The sequence below is a fragment of the Budorcas taxicolor genome, chromosome 5 (assembly GCF_023091745.1).
Source record: "Budorcas taxicolor isolate Tak-1 chromosome 5, Takin1.1, whole genome shotgun sequence".
In the NCBI taxonomy this organism is placed as follows: Eukaryota; Metazoa; Chordata; class Mammalia; order Artiodactyla; family Bovidae; genus Budorcas; species Budorcas taxicolor.
In genome coordinates this window covers 19,788,908-19,809,518 of record NC_068914.1, presented here as the reverse complement: position 1 = coordinate 19,809,518, position 20,611 = coordinate 19,788,908, and the positions used below count along the sequence as shown (strand labels likewise).

The 20,611-nt window shown below is 52.8% G+C and overlaps 1 protein-coding gene across 1 annotated transcript; it reads left to right on the top strand.

The window, feature by feature from the left end:
- Window positions 1–654: 654 nt before the first annotated feature.
- FAM241B (family with sequence similarity 241 member B) lies at window positions 655–3,550 on the top strand. Its single transcript, XM_052641124.1, has 3 exons — window positions 655–724; window positions 1,968–2,097; window positions 2,794–3,550. The coding sequence occupies exons 2-3, from the start codon at window positions 2,005–2,007 to the stop codon at window positions 3,061–3,063; spliced, it is 363 nt and encodes a 120-aa protein (XP_052497084.1). The 5' UTR covers window positions 655–724; window positions 1,968–2,004; the 3' UTR covers window positions 3,064–3,550.
- Window positions 3,551–20,611: the final 17,061 nt, after the last annotated feature.

Genomic DNA, 20,611 nt, shown 5'->3' with positions numbered 1-20,611 from the left:
TAAAGAATCCGCCTGCAACTCGAGACCCCGGTTTGATTCCTGGACTGGGAAGATCTGCTGTAGACGGGATAGGCTACCCACTCCAATATTTGTAGGCTTCCTTTGTAGCTCAGATGGTAAAGAATCTGTCCGTAATACAGAAGACCTGGGTTCAATCCCTGGGTTGGGAAGATCCCCTGGAAAAGGGAAAGACTACCCCCTCTAGTATTCTGGTCTGGAGAATTCCATGGGATCACAAAGAGTCGGACACGACTAAGTGACTTTCATTTCACTTTCTCCTTTGCGTTTCACTTCCAGAACTGGAAGTGGGGTTGGACTTCCTTGAGGGCCGGGGTGGGTCCTACCTAAAGGCTCAGCCACTCATAGCGGCGGGCTGAGCCTGTGGCACCCAGGTCGGAGGCTCCCCCACATCCTAGTTTTTCCTCCGCCTCTTCTCCCTTCTCTTTGCTCTCCTCCTTCCTCCGCACTCCCTCTCTCCCAGTCCTGAGGTGCACCGGGTCCTCTTTCAGTTCCTCTTCTGGCGGGTGTGTCTCCCTCCTCCCGCGTGTTGCGCCGCCTGGGTCCCGGCAGCTGCAGTTCCCCCAGAGGCCTACAGAGGGAGCTGCCGCGCCACCTGCGGGGCAGTGCGGCTGCGGCGCGCGCTTCCTGTGAGGTCAGGTGGGAGGAAGCGGCCTGGGAGCCGCGGCGAGTGGACGCCACCCGGGCCCGGGAGCCGCGCCCGCAGGTGAGTGTCCGAGACCCTGGGCGCGGGGGAGCGAGGGTGCATTCCTCCCTTCCCCGGGCCTGGTCTCGGAGTCGGGCTCCGCGGCCCGGGCAGCGGCCCCTCCCACCCCGGCAGCGCGCCCTGCCAGCCCCTTTCCCCACCCCCACCTCCCGTAGTGGCAGGAGCTGGAAGGGCCCACCGCACCCTCAGCCCAGCCAGCGGGGCGGGATGGCGAGGCACAAAGGGACTGCGGAGGGCCCTTGGACCCTCTTGGTTATTTGCAAGGGCCAGCAGGCTTCAAAAAGGGGATCCGCCTGTCCATGCCTTGGGCAAGGGAAAAGGGCTCTTAACCCCTTTTGGCGAGTGTGTTACGAGTGCTTTTGAAAATTTAGACGAAAACTGTGGCTCATATTCTGAGAAATAATGGCCTTGACCCAGATTCGGGGAGAAGCGTGGAAGGACCCCCACCTCCAGCCAAGGACTCCCTTGGGGCCCTCCCCCCTCCTTTTCTCCCTTCCGCTCCCAGGTCCGCTGCAGCATCCCCCATCCTGTATTTCGGGAAGGCTGGCCCCGCCCTCCTGGTGTTAGCTGAGAGGTGAGGGACAGCTGAGGGTAAGCCCTTTGCAGGAAAGCAGCTCTGAAGTGGGCCCTGCCTCCTGCGGCAGAAGGCCTGAGTCCTTAGCATCTCCCCGAAGGAACAGCACACTGGACCATTGTTTACCGGAAGGGAAATGGAGACACTGAACTCCACAGTTAGTAACAGGGAGGGACCTTGGGCCAGAGCTCTTGGTTTCATGTTCTTTCTCTGCCTGCCATGAATGGGTGGTCCTAGGTGAGTGAGGTAAGCCCCTCGGGGTCTCTAGCTGGAGCAGCCCTGGAAGATTGTTGGGAGGTGTGAGTGAGATGAGCCTGGGTGGACTTGATGAGCAAGAGTTGTCATCTCCTTTGTTGCTGGCGGTGGTGATTGATAAGACTTCCTTCTCCAAGGATCTTTTTTTTTTTCCTGCCCTGCACCAAGCGGGAACTTACACATGCCCCCTACATTGGAAGTGAGAAGTCTTAACCACTGGGCTGCCAGAGAAGTCCCTCGAAGGTCCTTTTGATAGTTTTCCTAGTGGACTCTTTCAAACAGCTAGTATTTGTTTCTCTTCTCTTTATTAACTAGACACACCATCTGCTCAACCTGGGTCACCAATGTGAGCACCCAGAATTGCAGTTTTTCCCACTGAAAGCAAGCATCTCTTTGGTGAATGTTTTCCTTCAGGTGTTTTGAGGCCTGGTGAAAGGTGCAGCCTGGAAGGATGGTTCGGATCTTGGCCAATGGGGAAATTGTGCAGGATGATGACCCCCGCGTGAGGAATACTACCCAGCCGCGCAGTAGCACTCCTCGACAGGTAGGCACCCAGCCCTGTGGATGAGAGCAGCTGGTCTCCTGTCCAATGTACCAATTACTTCTTCGATCCCAGAGGCTCCCTTGCTGGTGATTAACCTTCTCTGTACTGAAGCCCTGTGTATAGAGAGCAGGGCTGGGCAGCCTGGGGGTTTAAGGCTTGGGGAAAACCCCAGTAGATTTATTTCTCAGCCCTCTGCCTCCCCAGCTCTCCTTTCTCCAGGCAGCCTTCCCAGACTTCAAACCCAAGAGCTCTCTCCCTTAATCTGGTCAGCAACCCCTACTGGAGCCAGCATCTTTTAGAGTCTGTTGGATGAGAGAGAAGCTGGAGAATAAGTGGAGAAGATGAGCCCATGGCTGCTCGATGAGGAGTTGAAAAGAAGGAAGGAGGAGGTTAAAAATGTCCTCCCAGAAGCCACGCCCTGTAGTCTTATCTCGTTGCCTCTTTCCTCTACCCTCTCGCACGTGACATAGGGAATATGGATTGGCATTTTCTGTGCTCTGAGAGCTTGTGACTCAGTGGTTGGGCTAGCATTTGGGCTACCCATAGTGGTATGGGTAGCATTTGGGGATTGCTGAGAAAGGAGGGGGTGGCCCCAGGTGGTCTTAGGGGAGGGCAGGCATCCTCCTGCCTCCAGTGCCTCAACTCCAGGGAAGCTTTCTCTGGATTCATTCGTCTCTCTCTGTCTTCACCTCGCAGAGCTTTCTCAATAGGGGCCACGGTGCCTCCCTGGGGGGTCCCGGCCCCCGCCAGCAGCAGGCAGGCGCCAGGCTGGGTGCCGCCCAGTCCCCCTTCAATGACCTCAACCGGCAGCTGGTGAATATGGGCTTCCCACAGTGGCATCTGGGCAACCACGCCGTGGAGCCGGTGACCTCCATCCTGCTGCTCTTCCTGCTCATGATGCTCGGCGTGCGCGGGCTCCTGCTGGTGGGCCTCGTCTACCTGGTGTCCCACCTGAGTCAGCGGTGACCTCCAGGGGCTGCTGGGGGGCAGGTGTGTGGGAGGGGGAGCTTTGGGGCCTCGGTGTGAGAGCAGGCACGTGGGGAGGAGTTCCACACCGGTGCCTTGAGGGTGTGCTCAGAGAGCCTGTGTGTACATTGTGTTAAGCAAGAGGCAGAGGGAGCCTCTAGCCCAACATTCCCAAAGGATCGGGTGATCCCCACTTCACTCCCTTGAGACGTGTTTAGCTAGTGTCAGACATTAAGCACAAAGTCACAGCAAAAGAGGGATTCTCTTTCCAATTCTCTTCCAATCCTTTTATGCCAAGAAGAAAGTCTCTGCTAGGTGCCAATGTGTTCTCGTGCCCAGAACACGGGCTGGCTTCCCCGTTACTAGGGAGCAGGCCTGGGGCTTAGTGGGAAAAGTTTCCAGACTTTTATAGCTCTGTTCCATTTTAATGGTATATTTTTATTGGCTACCTTTTATTTATGACACGTGGTACTGGTATTCTTCTTATTGTGGTGGCATTTTCAATAAAGAAATTTAAGTAAAAGTGTGTCCATGTAAAGACATGGGTAGTACGGCTGCATGGAGATCTGGAAGACGTGGTAAGGGTGGTTTGGGAGTGGCTGGGGCTGGTGAAATGGGCAGAGGCGGGTACTGACTTTGGGGGGTGGTTTCTAACCTTTTCCCTGCAGCCTCTGAGAGCAGGGGCAGTGGGCCAGGTAAAGCCTGGAGTTGGGCCTTTTGACTGATGCTTGGATAACTGGCTCACTCTTAGTTGTGGGCCTTGTTGGGGGTAGGGTGACGTGGGGCAGGTCCTCTGATAAGAACAACCAGTGAGGCTGTGGGCTGTGTCAGGACAGCTGGGGTGCAGGTCTCCCTGGCCCAGGGGCTCGGACCAGAGGCTGCTCAGCCTTCCCTCAGCCTCCCAAGGCTCTCACGGCCTCTAACCTCGGGACACTCTCCCCAGAAAGCAGAGGTCTTGGCACTGACCAGTCGGTGCACGTAGGGGGAGGGTGCCTGGCTTTTGGTGAGTAGCGGCCTTGAGCTATGGCTGGTTGAGCCCTGGGTCTGTGTGGAGGCCCTGCTGGGGGGCCGGGGTGGCACTGGATGCCTGGGGGCTCTGGGCCTTCAGTGGGCTGATCATCAAAGGTCAGAGAGAGGCTGGGTGAGCTTGAGGGCTCCCCATGCCCAGGGACCAGACTTGTCACCCTTCATTTAGGGTCCTCCTTCTGGGTCTGGTGGTTTGGGGGAGGAAGGCAGGTTTGGGAGGTGCTTCTTGAAAGCCCAGCCCGGGGCAGCAGACCTTCATGGGGTGTATGTGGGGGAGACTTGGGGAGAGGTGGAGATGGTTCCTGTCCCTGCTGAGAGCCTGTGTGCTATGGGGGATGGAACCCTCTCCCCACCAACCCTGTGCCCTGGAGGGAGCTGGTGGCTTTTATCACAGACACCCCCAGAGGGAGCTTTATGCTGTTGAAACAGGACTTTCTTCTCAGGGTCTTCTGTGTCTCTATTTCTGTAGACTGGGAAGGAGTCTAGCTCCCAGTGGCTCCTCTGGGGCCTGGGCAGGGGAGGGGGTACCCAGGCCTGGCTGCTCTCCAGGCTGTCTCCTGGGGCACTTCCTCCTGGGGCACTTCCTCCTGGGGCACTTCCGCCGCCTGCTCCCCCCGCCCCCAGTGGCTCCAGCCCAGCAGCCCTGGGGGCGGGACGACCCCTACAGCTTCCCCTGAGGCTGAGCTTTCCCTGCCTTCTTGGCTTGTAGAGCTCTGAAGAAATAAATCTTAGGTTAACCTTCAACGTATAAAATTCCTTGAAGGGCTATGAATCTGAGTCCATAAATTCAGGAGGACTGAGAACTGTGTCTTTTTCTGTAATTCAGTTTCCATTCCCAAAGCCTGCAGCCTTGGAGGAGAATTGAGAGTGCTTTAGAGAAGGCAGGGCCCTCCTCCCTGCTCCCACTATAAGGAGGCAGATGGGCAAGAGCTAGGTTGTGGGCTGGGAGGAGCCCCGGTGTCAGCCCCTGAGGCAGTGGCACGCTCCCCACCCCCACCCGTTCTCCATGGACTTGCTAGCCAGCTTAAGGGAAGAAGTGGGGATTTGAAAAAAGTGAGTTGTTGAAGTAAGAAGTGCTGTTTGCCGCTTGAGCTCAGCACTCAAGACACAGACCCAATACAGCTTCTGTGGTTGAAGTGGGCTGGGGTCCCAGGGGCCCCTCTTGACCCTCCTTTCCTCAACCCACCTTCCCTGTGCCCCTTGGGCTCCAGGCAGATTGCTAACCAATGTCCTGCCTCATTTCTCAAGGTCCAGGGTCTGAAAATCTGCCTCGTAGAGGCAGCATGCTGAGAGAAGGCGCCTCCCGGGGTTGTGCAGCCTTTGGACCTGCTAGTAATACAAGCCATCTCTGCCTCCTGTATGAGGTCCCTTGGTAAACCCTCGCCACCAAGAAATCGTGCTGCAGGCGTGTTCTAAGCAGGTGGAGGTGGCCAGATGCAGACCGCGATGGGCCCGAGTGAGGCCGAGGGCTGCCTTGGCCTGGTGGGCGTCCTAGCTGGAGGTTTGCTGAACAGCGTGCCCCCTTCCTCTATGCTCCCTGACCCACCACCCTGCCTGCTACATGATGGGACCCCCCAGACCGGGCCACCTTGAGGGCAGATTTCAATGGAGGTTTCTACTAATCCCTAGGGCTAATCCTCCGAGCCCTGTGTTTCCATGTCAGGTTGGATTTGTGGCCTGACTGCCTCAGAAGCCACAGCTGGGTTCCCTCTGCTGCCTCTGTGAGGCTGGAGACAACCATTGTCCCCCCGTGGGGCTTTTTCAGACCCCTAGTTGGGGCTGTCTGGGGAGGAGCTCCTGGCCCCACCATCTGTTGCTGCTCCATCTCCGAGCACCAGCGGCCTCTTGGGCCCTTCCACAAGTTCCAAGCCCTTTGCTCTACACCTTCTACCCCTCCCCACCCACCAGCTAACCTGCAAGTAGGGACCACAGCTCTGTTTCCCCAGAAGCAGCACCAAGCCTGAGACAGAGCTAAACAGTGTTGGCAGCTCTGGGACTCTGCTTGGGCCATTTAGCAGAGGCAGGGAGCCAGGCTTTCTAACCAAGGACTCCAGCTCTCTGAAGTAAGGGAAAAGCCCTGCTGTGGTGGCCAGAGCCTCTGCCCAGGGATGCCTGACCATGAGGGCAGAGAAGGCCCCGCACACTGGATGGCTGGGCCCTGGAGGAAGCCTGTTTGTTTGTAGGCTCTGCTCTGCTTTGTGAGTCTGTGACCTTGGACGGCTCACTTAGCCTCTAGAACCTTGTTGCTCATCTCCAGTGAGGGGTAATGGTCTGGGTCCCTCCTGCTGCCCAGAGCCTTGGGGATCACGCTTGGTGCAGTGGGTGAGGGAGACAGACAGGGGGCGTGGGGGGAGAATGCTCCAACTCCTGCACCTCCTCAGATGCTGCCCCTTGAAGCAGTGCAGTGGGCTCAGCCAGAGCAGTCCCCATGTCCAGGCAGCCAGAACCCAGGGGCAGCGCTGGGCGTTTGTGACCCGTGTCACCACCCGCCCCGCTTCTGCTGGAGAAGAAATGCAGCTGCTTCTCTCGCTCCTTAAGCGGAAGCTTGTTACGTGTCTCGTGTCAGGACAGGAGAGGTTTGCTGAACATGCTGTGTGCCTGACACTGTCCTGAGCACCCGGTGTTGTTTGTCACCAGAACGTCATCGGTTCTATCAGCGTCGTCCTTCACTGCTGAGCACACTGTGTGTGTGTCAGTCGCTTCAGTCCTGCCCGACTCTGTGCGACCCTGTGGACTGTAGCCTATCAGGCTCTTCTGTCCGTGGGATTCTCCAGGCAAGAATACTGGCGTGGGCTGCCGTTTCCTTAACAGGGAATCTTCCCGACCCAGGGATCAAACTCAGGTCTTCTGCATTGCAGGCTGATTCTTTCCTGTCTGAGCCACTGGAGAGCATATATAATCTACCCGAGGATCCCCCACCTCTTCAACCCCTAAGTGAGCCGTGGTTGGAGCTAGGATTCGTTAGCATCACCTACAGACTTGTTTCAGATGCAGATCCCCAGGCCTCACCATAGACTCTCAGATGCGCTGAGGGGTGTGGCCCAGAACCTGCCACTAACAAAGCCCCCCCAGGTGATTCTGATGGAGGGTTGTGGGTAAGTTTACCCCCTGACTGGGCCGAGGTGCCCGTGTCCCGAGAGAGGAGACAGACAGGGTGGTCACAGGCCTCACCGCCTGCTGGCGCCCATGTGACCATCAGATCAGTTCTGTAAGGGCAGAGGGCACAGGGTGGGTGGAAGGATTCTAGCTGAGCTGCCTGGCTAGGGGGCCTCTAGAGCTTCCCAGCTCCGGGCCGCAGCCACTGGAATGGGGTGCAGCCCTCTTCCCTGCTTTCCTGAACATGTGACATTTTCATTGCAAACCGACAAGGAGAGAAATCCGATTATCTCATGTAGGGTCCCTGAAGGACCGGACAGGCGAGGATGAGGGGGGCAGAGGGCTGTGCCCCCAAAGCCAGGTGGAGAGAGAAGCCTGCAGCCTGTCTAGCTGGGTGCCACCATGGGAGACCAAGGCTTAAGGCTTACGCCTCCTTGTGCTGCTTGCTGGGCCCTACGGGGGGCTGGATGCCAAATTCCCAACTCTACATCCAGTCAACCAGTGACCCTGGGCAAGGTCCACATTCTCCCTGCCTCTCCATGTCCTCATCTGCACCTTCCACTGGCAGGAGGATCAGTATATAAATTCATGGGAAATACTTAGCAGTTTTTGGCACAAGGCTAGCACTTGATTATACCATGCTCACACAGCAGTGGCATTAGGGTTTACATAATAGTCTTCTTTAGAGCAACACAAATTTTACTTAAAAGTATTTTGAAAAGGAAGACTCATATTACTATTGCAAATGGAAGGCCAGTGTTCATTGCCATTCCTCATAAATATTAGTAAATAAATTCAGTGTAGAGAAAATGACATGATTCCATTTTCACCACTTAGCTAGTAGCCACCGCTGTCGGCCAAGGCTCTATGTCTGATACCTGCTTTCTTTGTTAAAAAGGTGGTTTATGAGGATTTGGAGAGGTGTTAAAGACCCATTGGCATCTCACTGAGATGCTCCCCTTGATGGATTCAGAAGACTAGAGAGAAATGGAAAGGGAACGGCTTTCTCACGGGAGGACTCAGTGCTGTGTTTGTGAATTGCTTACCATCATCTTGTGAACGGGAAATCATTTCATACCCTGCCATGTGAAAGTATTCTACAACTCTGGGAAACATTGTATGATCTTGGGCAAGCTATTTAAAAGTGTTTTTAAATTGGAGGATAATTGCTTTACAGTTTTTGTTGGTTTCTGCCATACAACAACGTGAATCAGCCATGAGAATATTTTAAAAATTTAGTCTGAAAAACAATTCATTTGCATGGTTCAAAGACTAGGCAATGTACAGATGCATACAGGCAAAGCCTCCCTCCTTCCCCCTCCTCATCCATCCATCCATTCCCCCCTTCACCCTCTAACTGACTCTTCATGACCCCATGGGCTGCAGCCCACTGGGCTCCTCCGCCCATGGGATTTGCTAGGCAAGAGTACTGGAGTGGGTTGCCATTGCCTTCTCTGAACTACCGTTCTTAGCATCTTTTAAATCCTTCCAGAACTTATTTATGCAAATATCTGCGAACATTTTATCTTCTTTTTAAATATAAATAATGGAAAATTAAATCCATTTTCTTCTCTTTAAAATTTAACAGTATATCCTGGACATGCCTCATATTAGTGCATAGAAAGCTGCTTCATTTTGTTGAGTTTTGGTATTGGAGTGAGTTGTTGACTCTCTTCTGCCCTCCTCGGAGTCACCTGTACCACAAGGGGTTGACCCAGTTGACCCCCAAGGGCCTGCAGCTCTGACCTTGAGCCACTCCATGGGGCTGCTTCTCTGAAATATGGGGGCCCTGACAGAAATGCCCTCATTCTTCAGGGCTGGAGGAAGAGGTTCCCTGAATGGTTTAATCTTTGTCCCAGGAGGGCAGTCCATTCAGCAGACACTCAGGGAGGGTGTTCTGTGTGCCAGGAGAGAGTGAGGCAGGAATAGCCTAGGAAGTCACACCCAGTTGGTCTCCTCAGTCCCCTTTGCAGCTGGATGGATTGACTTTCCTGTCTTCCCCTGGTTTTGCCCTCACCTGTGGAGGCTTCACCGGAAACCCATTGTCCTGAGTCATGCTGAGCCCCAAGGTGAGCCTGACTGGTCTCTACCACCTCTGACAGACAGGCGTTACCCTCTGCTGGCCTCTTTCCATTCTGGAAAAATGAAGCGGCATGGGTGGGTTTCCTCGAAGGCCCCTCTCTGCTCTAAAACTCCACAGTCCCTGCCACAGAGCCTCTCCCATAGGAGATGGTTAGTGAGCTTTGCAGCTGGCACGGCTTGGCATCACCATTGTCACTGTCCCTGTTCCCCCACTGTCTTCCCACCACACTCTTGATGAAGATCTAGGTGAAGGAGATGGAGGGAAGCTATGAAGAATGATACAGCTTCAGACTTTCTTTAGCTCTGACTTGGCTCATGAAGTCCTGTTCCTCTTGCGCAGGGTAGACCTGGAGACCCCAGCAATCTTGGCTTGTTGGCCTAAAGGGCTGTGAATGTTATACCATGGCGCCACCTGGTGGAATATTTGTGCAGGAACATGACTTCCATCCCGCCATCAAATCATCCTCTTCCTGCCCCAGGTGAGTGCTGGGTTCAACCAGACCAGGCTTACTTACAATTGCCTTGCATTTCATTACTAGCAGAACTCAGGTTTCTGGCAGAGAGTGTATGCAATTTCATTAGAGTGAATTTGCTATGGTCTCATCCTGGTGTAGGAGTCTTGTCCCATTTCATCCTCCCACAAAGAAAAAAAAGACGTCTCTCCCTTTCCACAGATGGTGACTCTGGGGCTTGGAGAGTTTAAAGCAACTCACACCTGGTTGTACAGTTGGGAGGTAGCAGGCCTGGGCTGGGAGCCCTAGGGGATAGGAGGGGGGGGTGCAGGGTGACTTAGGCCACCCAGGAGAAGACTCTGTCAACAAGAGCCTGGGGGCCTGTCTTGATCCAGAGCCCCGGGTACTGGAGCCTCCAGGCAGAACATGGACTAAGAAGTCTCATGGGGTGATAGGCCAGCCTTGCTGTCGTCACCGAGGTGGGCTCTCTCTAGGTTTGGGGGGCTGTGTCTAGCGCAGCCCCATCCAATGTAGCACCCACCAGTACCCCCACACTCACCTGTCTTCACTCAGCTCAGTTTCCTTTGAATACTGATACTCCAGTATTCTCGCCTGAGAAATCCCATGGACAGAGGAGCCTGGCGGGCTATAGTCCGTGGAGTTGCGAGTCAGTCTTGACCAAGAGACTAAACAACCACCACCACAATATACCAGGCAGTGTGGGGGAGTACATATATATTATTCCATCTATTTTTACTTCTTTTATGAGTAAACGGAAGCTCAGAGAGGTGAAGCAAGTTACCTAAATTCACCCAGCTAGTAAGCAGCACAACAGGATTTAAAACCAGGTCTCTTGGCTGCCCAAGTCTTGAGTCTTCCCTAGACATTACATTCAAAGTCAGGGTCAAGCTGAAGCCATTCCTGAGGAACCCTTTAATACCCCCAGAGTATTTTGTTCTGGAGATCAGTCCTGTCCCTGCGTTCAGTCCCCTCAGCTCTTGTTCTGCTAGATTCTGTCCTTGGCTGCAGAGTTTCCCTGTCCCACCCTCCTTTAGCTCTGTCTTCAGACATCACTTGAAATGGTTTGGGCTTCTTGTCCCAGGTTTACATCCACCTTAATTTATCTGTTCAGTGATTTTTTCTTTTCGTCTCTTGGCAACTCCTTCCCACTCAATGAAACTACCTCTGCAAACTCCTTCTTATGAGGAAACCCTGGGCTGGGCACCCCCTCTGCCACCAATATTCTTACAGTCTAAAGAGGAGGCAGCCTGGTCACTGCTAACCCCAGTCCAGTGGTTCAGAACTTTCTGAGGACAAGGACAGATAAGATCTAAAACAATACTGTTCATAAGATTAAAATAATGTTCCCTCAGGAAAATGAAAAAAAAAAAAGTCAGAAGTAGACAATATAGAAAGGGGTTGGGCACCTTCACGAAGCTGTCAGGCACGCAGTTTGATCTTATCCAGCAGCCCTGCCTTGTGGTCCAAGATGATTGCTGAGCTCCAGCCATTGTGTTCTTATTCCAGTCAGCCTGAAAGTGGGAGAGGAAAGATCAATCCTCCCTAACCACTCAGATCAGGTCAGCTTTCTAGTCCGATGCTCCTTTCACACTTTTGCTTCCCTTTCAGAATGGAGAGTAATTTATTTTTCATGTCACTATTTGTTTGAGGTCTGTCTACCACTTTCCCTTGCCTCTTACCAGACTAGGAACTCCATGAAGTCTGGCATCACACCTGTCTTCTCTGTTGCTCTAGCCCTGTTGTGCAGCACAGTGCCTGCACAACTATATGTGCTCCACAAATAGTTATTAACAGGAGAAACACTTTATACATGTTGTTGATATTATAATGAATCAGAATTGACCTGGTCCAAGTCCAGAGCCTTCTGAGTTGAGTCTGTAATGATGAGTGCTGTAATGATGAGTCTGTAATGATGAGTGCCAGGCCTTGTGCTAAGGGCTTCACATGCATTATCTCATTTAATCTTCACCAAAAGCCTGGGAGGTAGACACTGCTATTACCTCCAGTTGGCCGTGGGAAAATGGCAGCAGATCATGAAACTACTAAGAAGGCAAGCTGTGATTTGAACTTGGCTCACCTGACCCAAAGCCTCTCTTCACTTACTTCCTGCCTTTCTGGGCTAGCAAGGTGCCCACCATCACCTCCAGAACTCCTCCACGGTGGCCCTGGCTCTCTCAGTTGCCAGCAGACAGTTCAGCAGGCATAGGTGCAGTCACAGGTGCTCAGGAAGCACTGTGTCCTAAGGAGGCATCTCTCCTACAGAAAATGAAGGAAACTTCTTTGTTCAGAGGTGGTGAGCACCCACATTGATTAGAAGAATGTTGGTTCCCCAGCTTCCCTTCCCCTCTGACAGACTTCTAGGAGCCTTTGTGGACCCAGGAGATTTTTCAGACAACAGAGGAGGAGCAGGCGGGTTTGCAGGGGTCTGGGGCATGTCTGATAGGGCATGCTGTGTGTGACAGTGCTTAAGCTTTGTCTCCCTCTCACTGGGGCTCACTTGGTGAGGGGAAGATGATGGGGAAACCCTGGATCCTCCTGGGCCAGGCTATCGTTGAACCATGTGAGGTTTATAGAGCTCCAAGCCCAAGGAACAGTACATTGGGGTGGGGTTCTGGTGTCTCCCTTAAGACTCAAAGAAATCCTCCAGATAGCAGCTAGATTCTGGCTTGAGTCCAGGAATCAGACTATCCAAGCCATAAAGAGCCCTTCTCGACCTTCATTGCAGAGATGGGATGTGGAAGCCCAGCGAGGGAACTGACTTGACAAGACCAGACACTCTAAGCAACGATGGCTCATTTGATTGAAGAGTTCGTAATGCCCCCAGGCTGTCTGAGGGACTTGAAGGAGGGTACCAGTTTGCCACCTAGCTTGAAGAGGGTGCTGCGGCTCAGTGGAGGTCACACTAGGACCAGCCAGTTCTAGTCACGGCTGGCTTGCTTTCAGTGGTCACCAGCAGGTGGCGCTAGGCACACAGTGGCCACTTGACTCCCAGAAAAAGGGAACCGCAGACGGTGTCTGGGAGTAATTAGGGCAAGAGGCCGGCGGGCTTTGGGGCCCACTTCGGTCCTTCCCTCTGGAGCCCCTGTGCTTGGGCACCCTGGGGCAGAGGCCCCGGAGACCCCGAATGGGGTTCCTCTGGTTCCAGACCCTTCGGGGGAGTTGCTCTGTGGTCAGTGAGCAGGTACTCCTGGGTGTGCTCCATTTACTCATTTTGAATGATGATGGGGTAAAAGCAAGGAGGACAAGTAGTTGCCTTGGCTCCAGCTGGCATGAGGCTTAGCCTGGGCTCCAGCTCAGGCCCCTTCCCCTCACTCAACTCACACATGCCCACACTGAGTGCACCGGGTACTTCCTTGGGTACTTCCTTTGCTCTTGGGCAAAGCCCCGAGAACTCAGAATCCACCTGAGAGGCCACCTGGGTCCCTCTTCTCCTCTCTCCTTCCTCCTTCCGTCACCCTCTCTCTCCTTCTCTCCATCTCCTCTCCTGTCTTGCCTCTCTTTCTCCTGCCCCTTGTCTCTCTCCCCTCTTTTCTTCCACTCTCCTCCATCCCATTTCTCTGAGGGACCCTGAGGGTCTAGCCCCTGCCCCCAGCACCTCATCTGCAAAGGCAAACAGGGACCAATACCAGTGGGTTTCTAGGATGTGGTTTCCATGGCAACAGTGCATCTCTTGCCTCTGTGGTTCTCAGCCCTGGCCAGGTTGCTGTGGAGACTCACCTCATTGAAGAGTGATTTGTGGGACTGTTTTTCTTTGCTCCATCTCCTTCCTTCTTTCCAGAAATCCTGCCAGCCCAAATTGTCTTTTCCCCACTGATGGCAGACCTGGAAGATTTCTCCAGGTCCACGAAGGCCTGGAAAGCATTTTGTTTACACAAGGTTCCCCTGGTAACCTTTGCCTGCTCTCATGAAGACAGTGAGACACCCCTAGAGGCCAGTTGAGGGCTTTCCACAGAAAAACAGGCCAGAGCAGACCCGGTTTCCACCTCTCCTGCCCACGGTACCCTTCAGGACTCTGGCCCCTTTGCTTGTAGGCAATGACGTTTGCTCAGGAGATTCTGCTCATCAGCCTTGTTACCTAAGACTCCTCAGCTTTGGAGAGAAGGAGAGAGGCAGCGAGAGGGGTGTGGTGGGGAAAAGAGGGATGTGAATATGGGAAAACGATGAATTAACAGAGGGAGGAGCATTGGGAGAGGGGGACAAGTGAGGCAAGGAGACACGGATCTTAAGGGGAGAGAAAGCCTGTGGGGTTGGGGGAGAGTTCCAGAAAGCCAACCCAGGAGTCTGGAGTGGGAGAATTTCTCTGATGTTGATGTTCTCTGTAAATCACTCCACAGCCCCAAACCCCAAGCAGGCTTCTTTCTCTGCCGAGGAGAGAATGTGTTTGTCGACATCAAAACATATTAGGCGCATTGTGACCCCCTCCCCCGCCACCTCAAGTTGAAAGCCATTACAATAATTAATGAAGGCAGGAGATTAATTAAAGAGTCGTTTCCCCACATTCTCCTCAAATAGATCAGTTGGGGGGGGGGGTGGGGAACATGTGCTACCCTGCCGACAGAAGAAAGAAGGGGCCAGAGAAGGGGGGTGCAGAGAGTCGCTCACAGACACAGCTGCGGACAGAGGACCTCCTGGGGGGACAGAGGAGCTGGGGGCTGGGAGGGGCCGCCAGGGAGGCCCAGGAGGGGAGCTGGTTCTGCTTCCAGAAACCTGTGGTCAGCTTCCCCTCCTGGTGGACAAGGCCTGAGGGGTTCTGGTACTATGGAAACAGGTCTGGTGGACAGGAAGGAGTGTCAGCCTTCCGCCCCTGGAAGCTCCCAGATTGTCATGTGTGATGGCCAGAGCTCCCTCTGGCCAGGTGAGCGCAGGCAAGAGCCCTTTCTGATGAGGGCTGGTGGCTAGCCCCAGTCCCGCTCCCTAAAACCAAGTCACTGCTTGGCCCACATTCCGGTGACACGACTTGAAAGTCCCATTCATCGGGTGTACCACACTGCCGACCCGAGAGGTCAGTTTCTGCTCAGGCCGAACATGGCTACAGCCTTTTAGGTAACCACTCATTTTGCTGAGTTCTGAGCTCCTAAAAAAGTACAAGCTCGTCCTTCCTTCCCTCCTTCTTTCCCTCCCTCTCTCCATCTCTCAATCTTTCTCTCTTATTTCTTTGGCCAACCTATTTTCCTGACTAATTTCATATTTCTAAGAAATACTTGTATGCAAACAGTCTCCAGCTTATAATGGTTCAATTTATAACATTTCAGCTTCACAATACTGCAGAGGCATTCAATGGAAATGGAGCTTCAAATCTTGAATTCTGACCTCAAGTTAGCAATATATGATGCTGGGCAGCGGCAGGTCTGTCTGCCACGCCGCCACGAGGGTAAACAGCCGATATACTGACAACCATTCTGCACCCACGTCTTTCTTTCAACTTTCTGTAGAGTAGTCAATAAATTACCCAGGAGATTCAGCTCTTTATTATAAACTAACTTGGTGTTAGGTGATTTTGCCCAACTGTGGGCTACTGTCAGGCTTCTGAGCATGTTTTAGGCGGGCTGGCTAAGCTATGATGTTTGGCAGGTTAGGTGTACTAAATGCGTTTTCCACTTACAGTGGGTTTATCTGGATGTAACCTCATCATGTAAATCAAGGAATATCTATAATATAGTGTAGTTCACTTGTGACACAGAAGGTTTATCCCATTCCATCTTCCTGTCTTGCTTCCTTTTGAACCTTCCAGAATTTACTGATTTGTTCAAAACAAAACACACACACCCACAAACGCTATTTTTGTCTTTTCGTATTTTATATATTTTCCACATCTTTAGTAAACGCTATGAAAGGTGTACCACTCTGCTGATGACTCCCCATCACCTCCCCTGATATCTGTCCCTTCTTTCTCTTGTTTTCTTTTAGGCTTTGTGTGTCCCTGAGCATTGTGTGGACTTAGCAGGCAGTTGGCTGCTGGAAGGGGGTCACTGGGCAGGCCGCGAGCAGAGGAGCTCATTCACCCCTTGGTGCTTTGCGTTCTGACGCCTACAGTCTCCCACACGGCAGCACGCTGTTTACTCTCCCTGTCATCGTGGGTAGTGGGCTGGGGGGACTAGACTCTGGGGACACACAGTACACAAGACAGATGTGGTCCCTGCCCTCTGGGACTGACAGTCTGCTGGGAGAGACAGACACCAGTCAATAAACACACAAAAATACAGCTACCAATTATGGAAACTACTCAACAGGGGAAAAGCAGGGTTCTGTAAGAGAGAACAGCAAGGCCCTATTGTAGGCTAAGGCTCAGGAGGAAGTGACATTTACCTTGTGATAAAGTCAACCAGACAAAGTGAAGGGTGAAGGCTCTGGCAGACATGTCACTACTGGAAGCTGATGAGACTTCAAATCCAGGGTGCCCCCATGCACCGGAGCCTTCTCAGGCCCAGGAAGGGTTCTCGCAGTGTGTCCCCATGGTGACAGGTATTTGTGATAATTACACAAATGAAATAATTTAACTGCAACCTGTGAAGACCACTGACATCTCCCTTCACTTTGCCTGATGCTTGGAGGGGTTGGTCAGGGCATCACTGGGATCAGGCTCCAGGGATGCCAAGCTGAGGAGAGTCTGTTTGGGTATAAGGAGGCGTGTCACTGGTTGTGGCATTCATCGCTGGCCGTCCTGGGTTGGAGGGAGGCAAACAGCTCCTGTGGGTTTCTGATGTCCCCTGTGCTGGGCAAAGAGGTGCCTCTTGGGGCAATGTGAATGGCTCCAGAGCAGGTGGAGGGGAGGGGAATGAGGTCTGAACTGGGCAAAGGCTGATCTGAAATATCGTTTTGGATTTTGTAATGTCTGTGGAATTCATCAGCTTTTTAAAACTTGTAATTTGTTTTGATTTTTCTCATTCTAAATAAGTTTTCATTTTTGCACCTATGATTATCTTTGGATTTCTTCATTTTTTTTCTTTAAGGAACCCCTGCCCTACTGCTGTAGACCTTGGATCTGCTCCCCTCTGTCTCCTCTGAGATCAGAGGAGCTCAATGAGCATTCAAGGAGGTGTCCCGGGGCCAGAGCTGCTGGGCGCATACTGTGCTGTGTGTTCAATGCCCGCAGCTCTGCGAACTGGCCTTTCCAGGTCTCTCCTCTGTCCCTTCACCCCCACCCTCAGCCTGCAATGCATGAGCTTCTGTGAAAAGTGCAAGTATGAGTCATTCAGTAGTGTCCAACTGTTTGTGACCCAATGGAGTGTAGCCCCCCAGGCTCGGTCCATAGCATTCTCCAGGCAAGAATACTAGAGTGGGTTGCCATTTCCTCATCCAGGGGATCTTCCCGACCCATAAATCGAACCCACATCTCTTATGTCTCCTGCTTCTTTACCAGTAGCACCACCTGGGAAGCCCATGAGCTTCTGTACTTGCTCTCTTTTAAAATAGCTGTGCTATCAAACAGTGTTTATACATAAAAACTTGTATGAGATGCATTAGGTAGACAGGGCAGAATAAAAAATACACATATCATTTTTATACATAATACATAAAATGGTCCAAAAGAAATGTGTGTACATTTGGAAGGATGGAAGGGAACCCATAGAGGTATCAAAAGGTTGTGTGTGATTGCGTTTTATGAGAGTGCGTGTGTGTGTATGTTGGGAGTTGGCAACCCAGGAGAATAAATGCAAAGTGATCCAAGGAATTTCCTAAAGAAAAATGCAAAGCCCAACAGTCCCTGGCTGGGGGTGTTTCTGAAGGTGGTAGGAATGGGGTTGCTTGGCCTGGGGACTGAACTGGCAGCCTGACCATATCAGCTGTCTCCAGCTAACCTCCCCTTGGGCCAAAGACCCTACAAACCCTGACCCCACAGGACAAAACCCAGAGCCGAAAGGGACTTTGAAAAGGGGGGGTTGCCCATAGCCCCCTTCCCTTGGCCACATGGACTCCAGCCAAGTCCCTCACCTCCATCAGCTGTTGCCCAGGCCAAGGCCCCCATAGATGTGGCCAGGGTAGGGCTGTCACTCTGCCTTTGTGGAGTTTCTACCTGGCTGTACCCCTTTACCCTCAAAGGACGCCCCTCAAACCTGAAGTTCCTGCCCCAACCACACTTAGAGTCCTGGGGCCTCTGGGTCAGTGGAGCCAGCAGTGATGTTTATCAAGGAGGTTGGCAAATGCTGTTGATTCCCAGTGGGCCCCTTTGCTCTCCCCACCTTGTTCCAAGGCCCTGTGTATAGTGCTGAGTCTTAACTAGGTCTTTGTTGCGCGGGGCAGGCACAGGTGGGGTGTCTAGAGGCTCACATGTTTGCCTCCAGCTCTGTTCAGAGTCAGCACTGGAGCCCGGGCCTTCTTCCTGCTCACTGAGGCTTTGCCCTGAGCCCTGGGATGCTAAATGCTTCTCTCTCCTTCCATCCAGCTCTCTCTCGTCTGCCCTGGCAAAGCCTAGGGGTGCAGAAGAGTGTGGCCATTGGCCAGGCCTCCTGAAGCTTTTTCCTCCAAGCCCCAGCTGCTGGACTCTCCCCTCCTGGAGCTCATACTGTGTGCCTCTCCCCGTCTATACTTTACAAGCAACAAAATGAAGATTTGTTGAGTATTAGGTGCAGCCTTCAATTTTCCAGAGGAAGAACAGGAGGGTTGTTCGGGGCTGCCCGCTGCTTGGTTCCTAACAGTATCTTGTGCTTTGACCCAGAAGGACAGGTTTCTTATTTAGTCACTAAGTCCTGTCCAACTCTGCGGCCCCATGGACTGCAGCACATCAGGCTTCCCTGCCTTTCACTGTCTCCCAGAGTTTGCTCAGCACTTTGCACAGTTGATTTACATGAGGGTGGTCTGGGAAGTGGCCCTTCTCAAATTCCAGGTCCCCTTGAGCTTGCGACTGACGGCTCGCTTGTATTCTGAGGCTTTGTTTGCTGGGCTGGCAGGGGCTAGGAGCTGGACTCCAGTCCTTCCCGCCCTCCCGGGCCCCGGGAAAAGCCTGGCACTGCCGGTGGGGAGTGGGGGCAAAGCTGCAGGTCTCCTGTCATGATCAGAACCCCAGGGATTAGACGAAGGACGTCACTAAGGAGACAGGGCAGTTTGGCCCACCAGCCTGCCTCCCATCTGGAGATCTGGAATCCTCCTGGGAGCAGCGTGGGATGAGCTCATGCTCTGGGGGGTTTCCTCCAAGCGGGAAGAACGCTTTGATCAACTATGGCTGGTTTTTCCTGAGGCCATTTTTAGCCCCAGTCTAGGCTTATAACGTGCAGAACGTTGAGCTGTCGGCTTTCCTGTGACCATCCCAAGGCCTCTGGTGCGTGGGTGTTGAGACTGGGCCAGGGAACGGCCACATTTATGTCCATCCCCAACTCCGAATGGGAAACGGGCAACTGGAGGACCTGAGTACTGCCCCTCCCGTCCCTGCCAAGCAGGAAGTGCAGTCGGCAGGGCATACACAAACGCACTTCCTGTAATTACGGGTGCCATTCTTCCAGGCAGAAGAGATCACATTAAGAAATCATGCAAGGAAAATGCAGCATATGCTAAGTTTAAAACAAACAGGAAGTTGTTATGGCCTCTTTGGGCATAAGAATGTCTATTTCATGAGAGTTTAATGCTTGGCGGCTTCTTCACTGTTGTTCAGTCGCTCAGTCATGTCCGATTCTTTGCAGCTTCATGGATTGAAGCACACCAGCCTTCCCTGTCCTTCACCATGTCCTGGAGTTTACTCAAGCTCATGTCCACTGTCAGTGATGCCACCCAATCATCTCATCCTCTGTCGTCCCCTTCTCCTCCTGCCCTCAATCTTTCCCAGCATCAGGGTACTTTTCATTGAGTCAGTTCTCCACATCAGGTGGCCAAATTATTGGAGCTTCAGCTTCAGCATCAGTCCTTCCAATGAATGTTCAGTGTTGATTTCCTTTAGGATTGACTGCTTTGATCTCCTTACTGTCCAAGGGACTCTCAAGAGTCTTCTCCAATACCACAGTTCGAAAGCGTCCATTCTTTGGTGCTCACCCCTCTTTATGGTCCAGTTCTCACATCCATATGTAACTACTTGAAAAACCATAGGTTTGACTAGATGGACCTTTGTCGGCAAAGTGATGTCTCTGCTTTTTAATACGCTGTCTAGGTTTGTCATAGCTTTTCTTTCAAGGAGCAAGCATCTTTAATTTCACGGCTGCAGTCACCGTTTGCAGTGACTTTACTGAACAGACATAAACTGAAGACCTGTTGAGTCCATGGCCCTGAGTAGAGGCCTGAGACAGGGGACACAGGGTGGAGAAGCGTGGTTCCTGCTTTCAGCAAGTTCACGGTCTAACGTGGCAGACAAATAGGCGAACTTCTACTTCACAGTCTAGTGGGCTAAGGTATAGATAAAGCAGGAAATAGGCGTCTTGAGAGCTCAGCATTGGGGTGGGACAGGTTAGGGAAGGGGTGGTGGGTGGGACTCGGCCAGATCCTCAGCTGGGTGCTGAGACAGTCAGATGAACAAGGTGTGGTCTCCGTGGAGGAGCTCATGCCTTAGAGGGAATGCAGGTGGGCACGTCTGCCATGTTGCAATAGAGAGGTGCCTGGGGGGCTCTGTGCCTCCAGAGAAGAGGATGGCTCCTGTTGGGGGGTCAGCCAAGCTGCATGGAGCGAATGTGGGTTGTCATGCTGGCTTGAGCAGCTGACTCCTCTCCCCCTGACTCCTCTCTAACAGTTATGTCCCCCCCTACTTCTGATTCTCACTGCTAGTCATTGAGGTAGGACCACCCGGTCAACCAGAGCATCCTTCCCTCTGCCCACAGGACTCATTCAAGCTTTGGCTTCTGACCCCAAGCCAGATGAATGAAAGTGTCATGTGGGCCTTTGCTGGAGTCTCAGAGTTGCTGAGATGATAGGATGTGAGTTGAGGCTGGGGATCATCTCAGGGTTTCCTCCTA

What these genes read in the sequence shown, in the direction of transcription:
- FAM241B (XM_052641124.1), top strand. Translation starts at nt 2,005, where the DNA reads ATGGTTCGGATCTTGGCCAATGGGGAAATTGTGCAGGATGATGACCCC. An exon ending in GCAGTAGCACTCCTCGACAG is followed by an intron (nt 2,098 to 2,793) that starts GTAGGCACCCAG and finishes TTCACCTCGCAG; the next exon opens with AGCTTTCTCAATAGGGGCCA.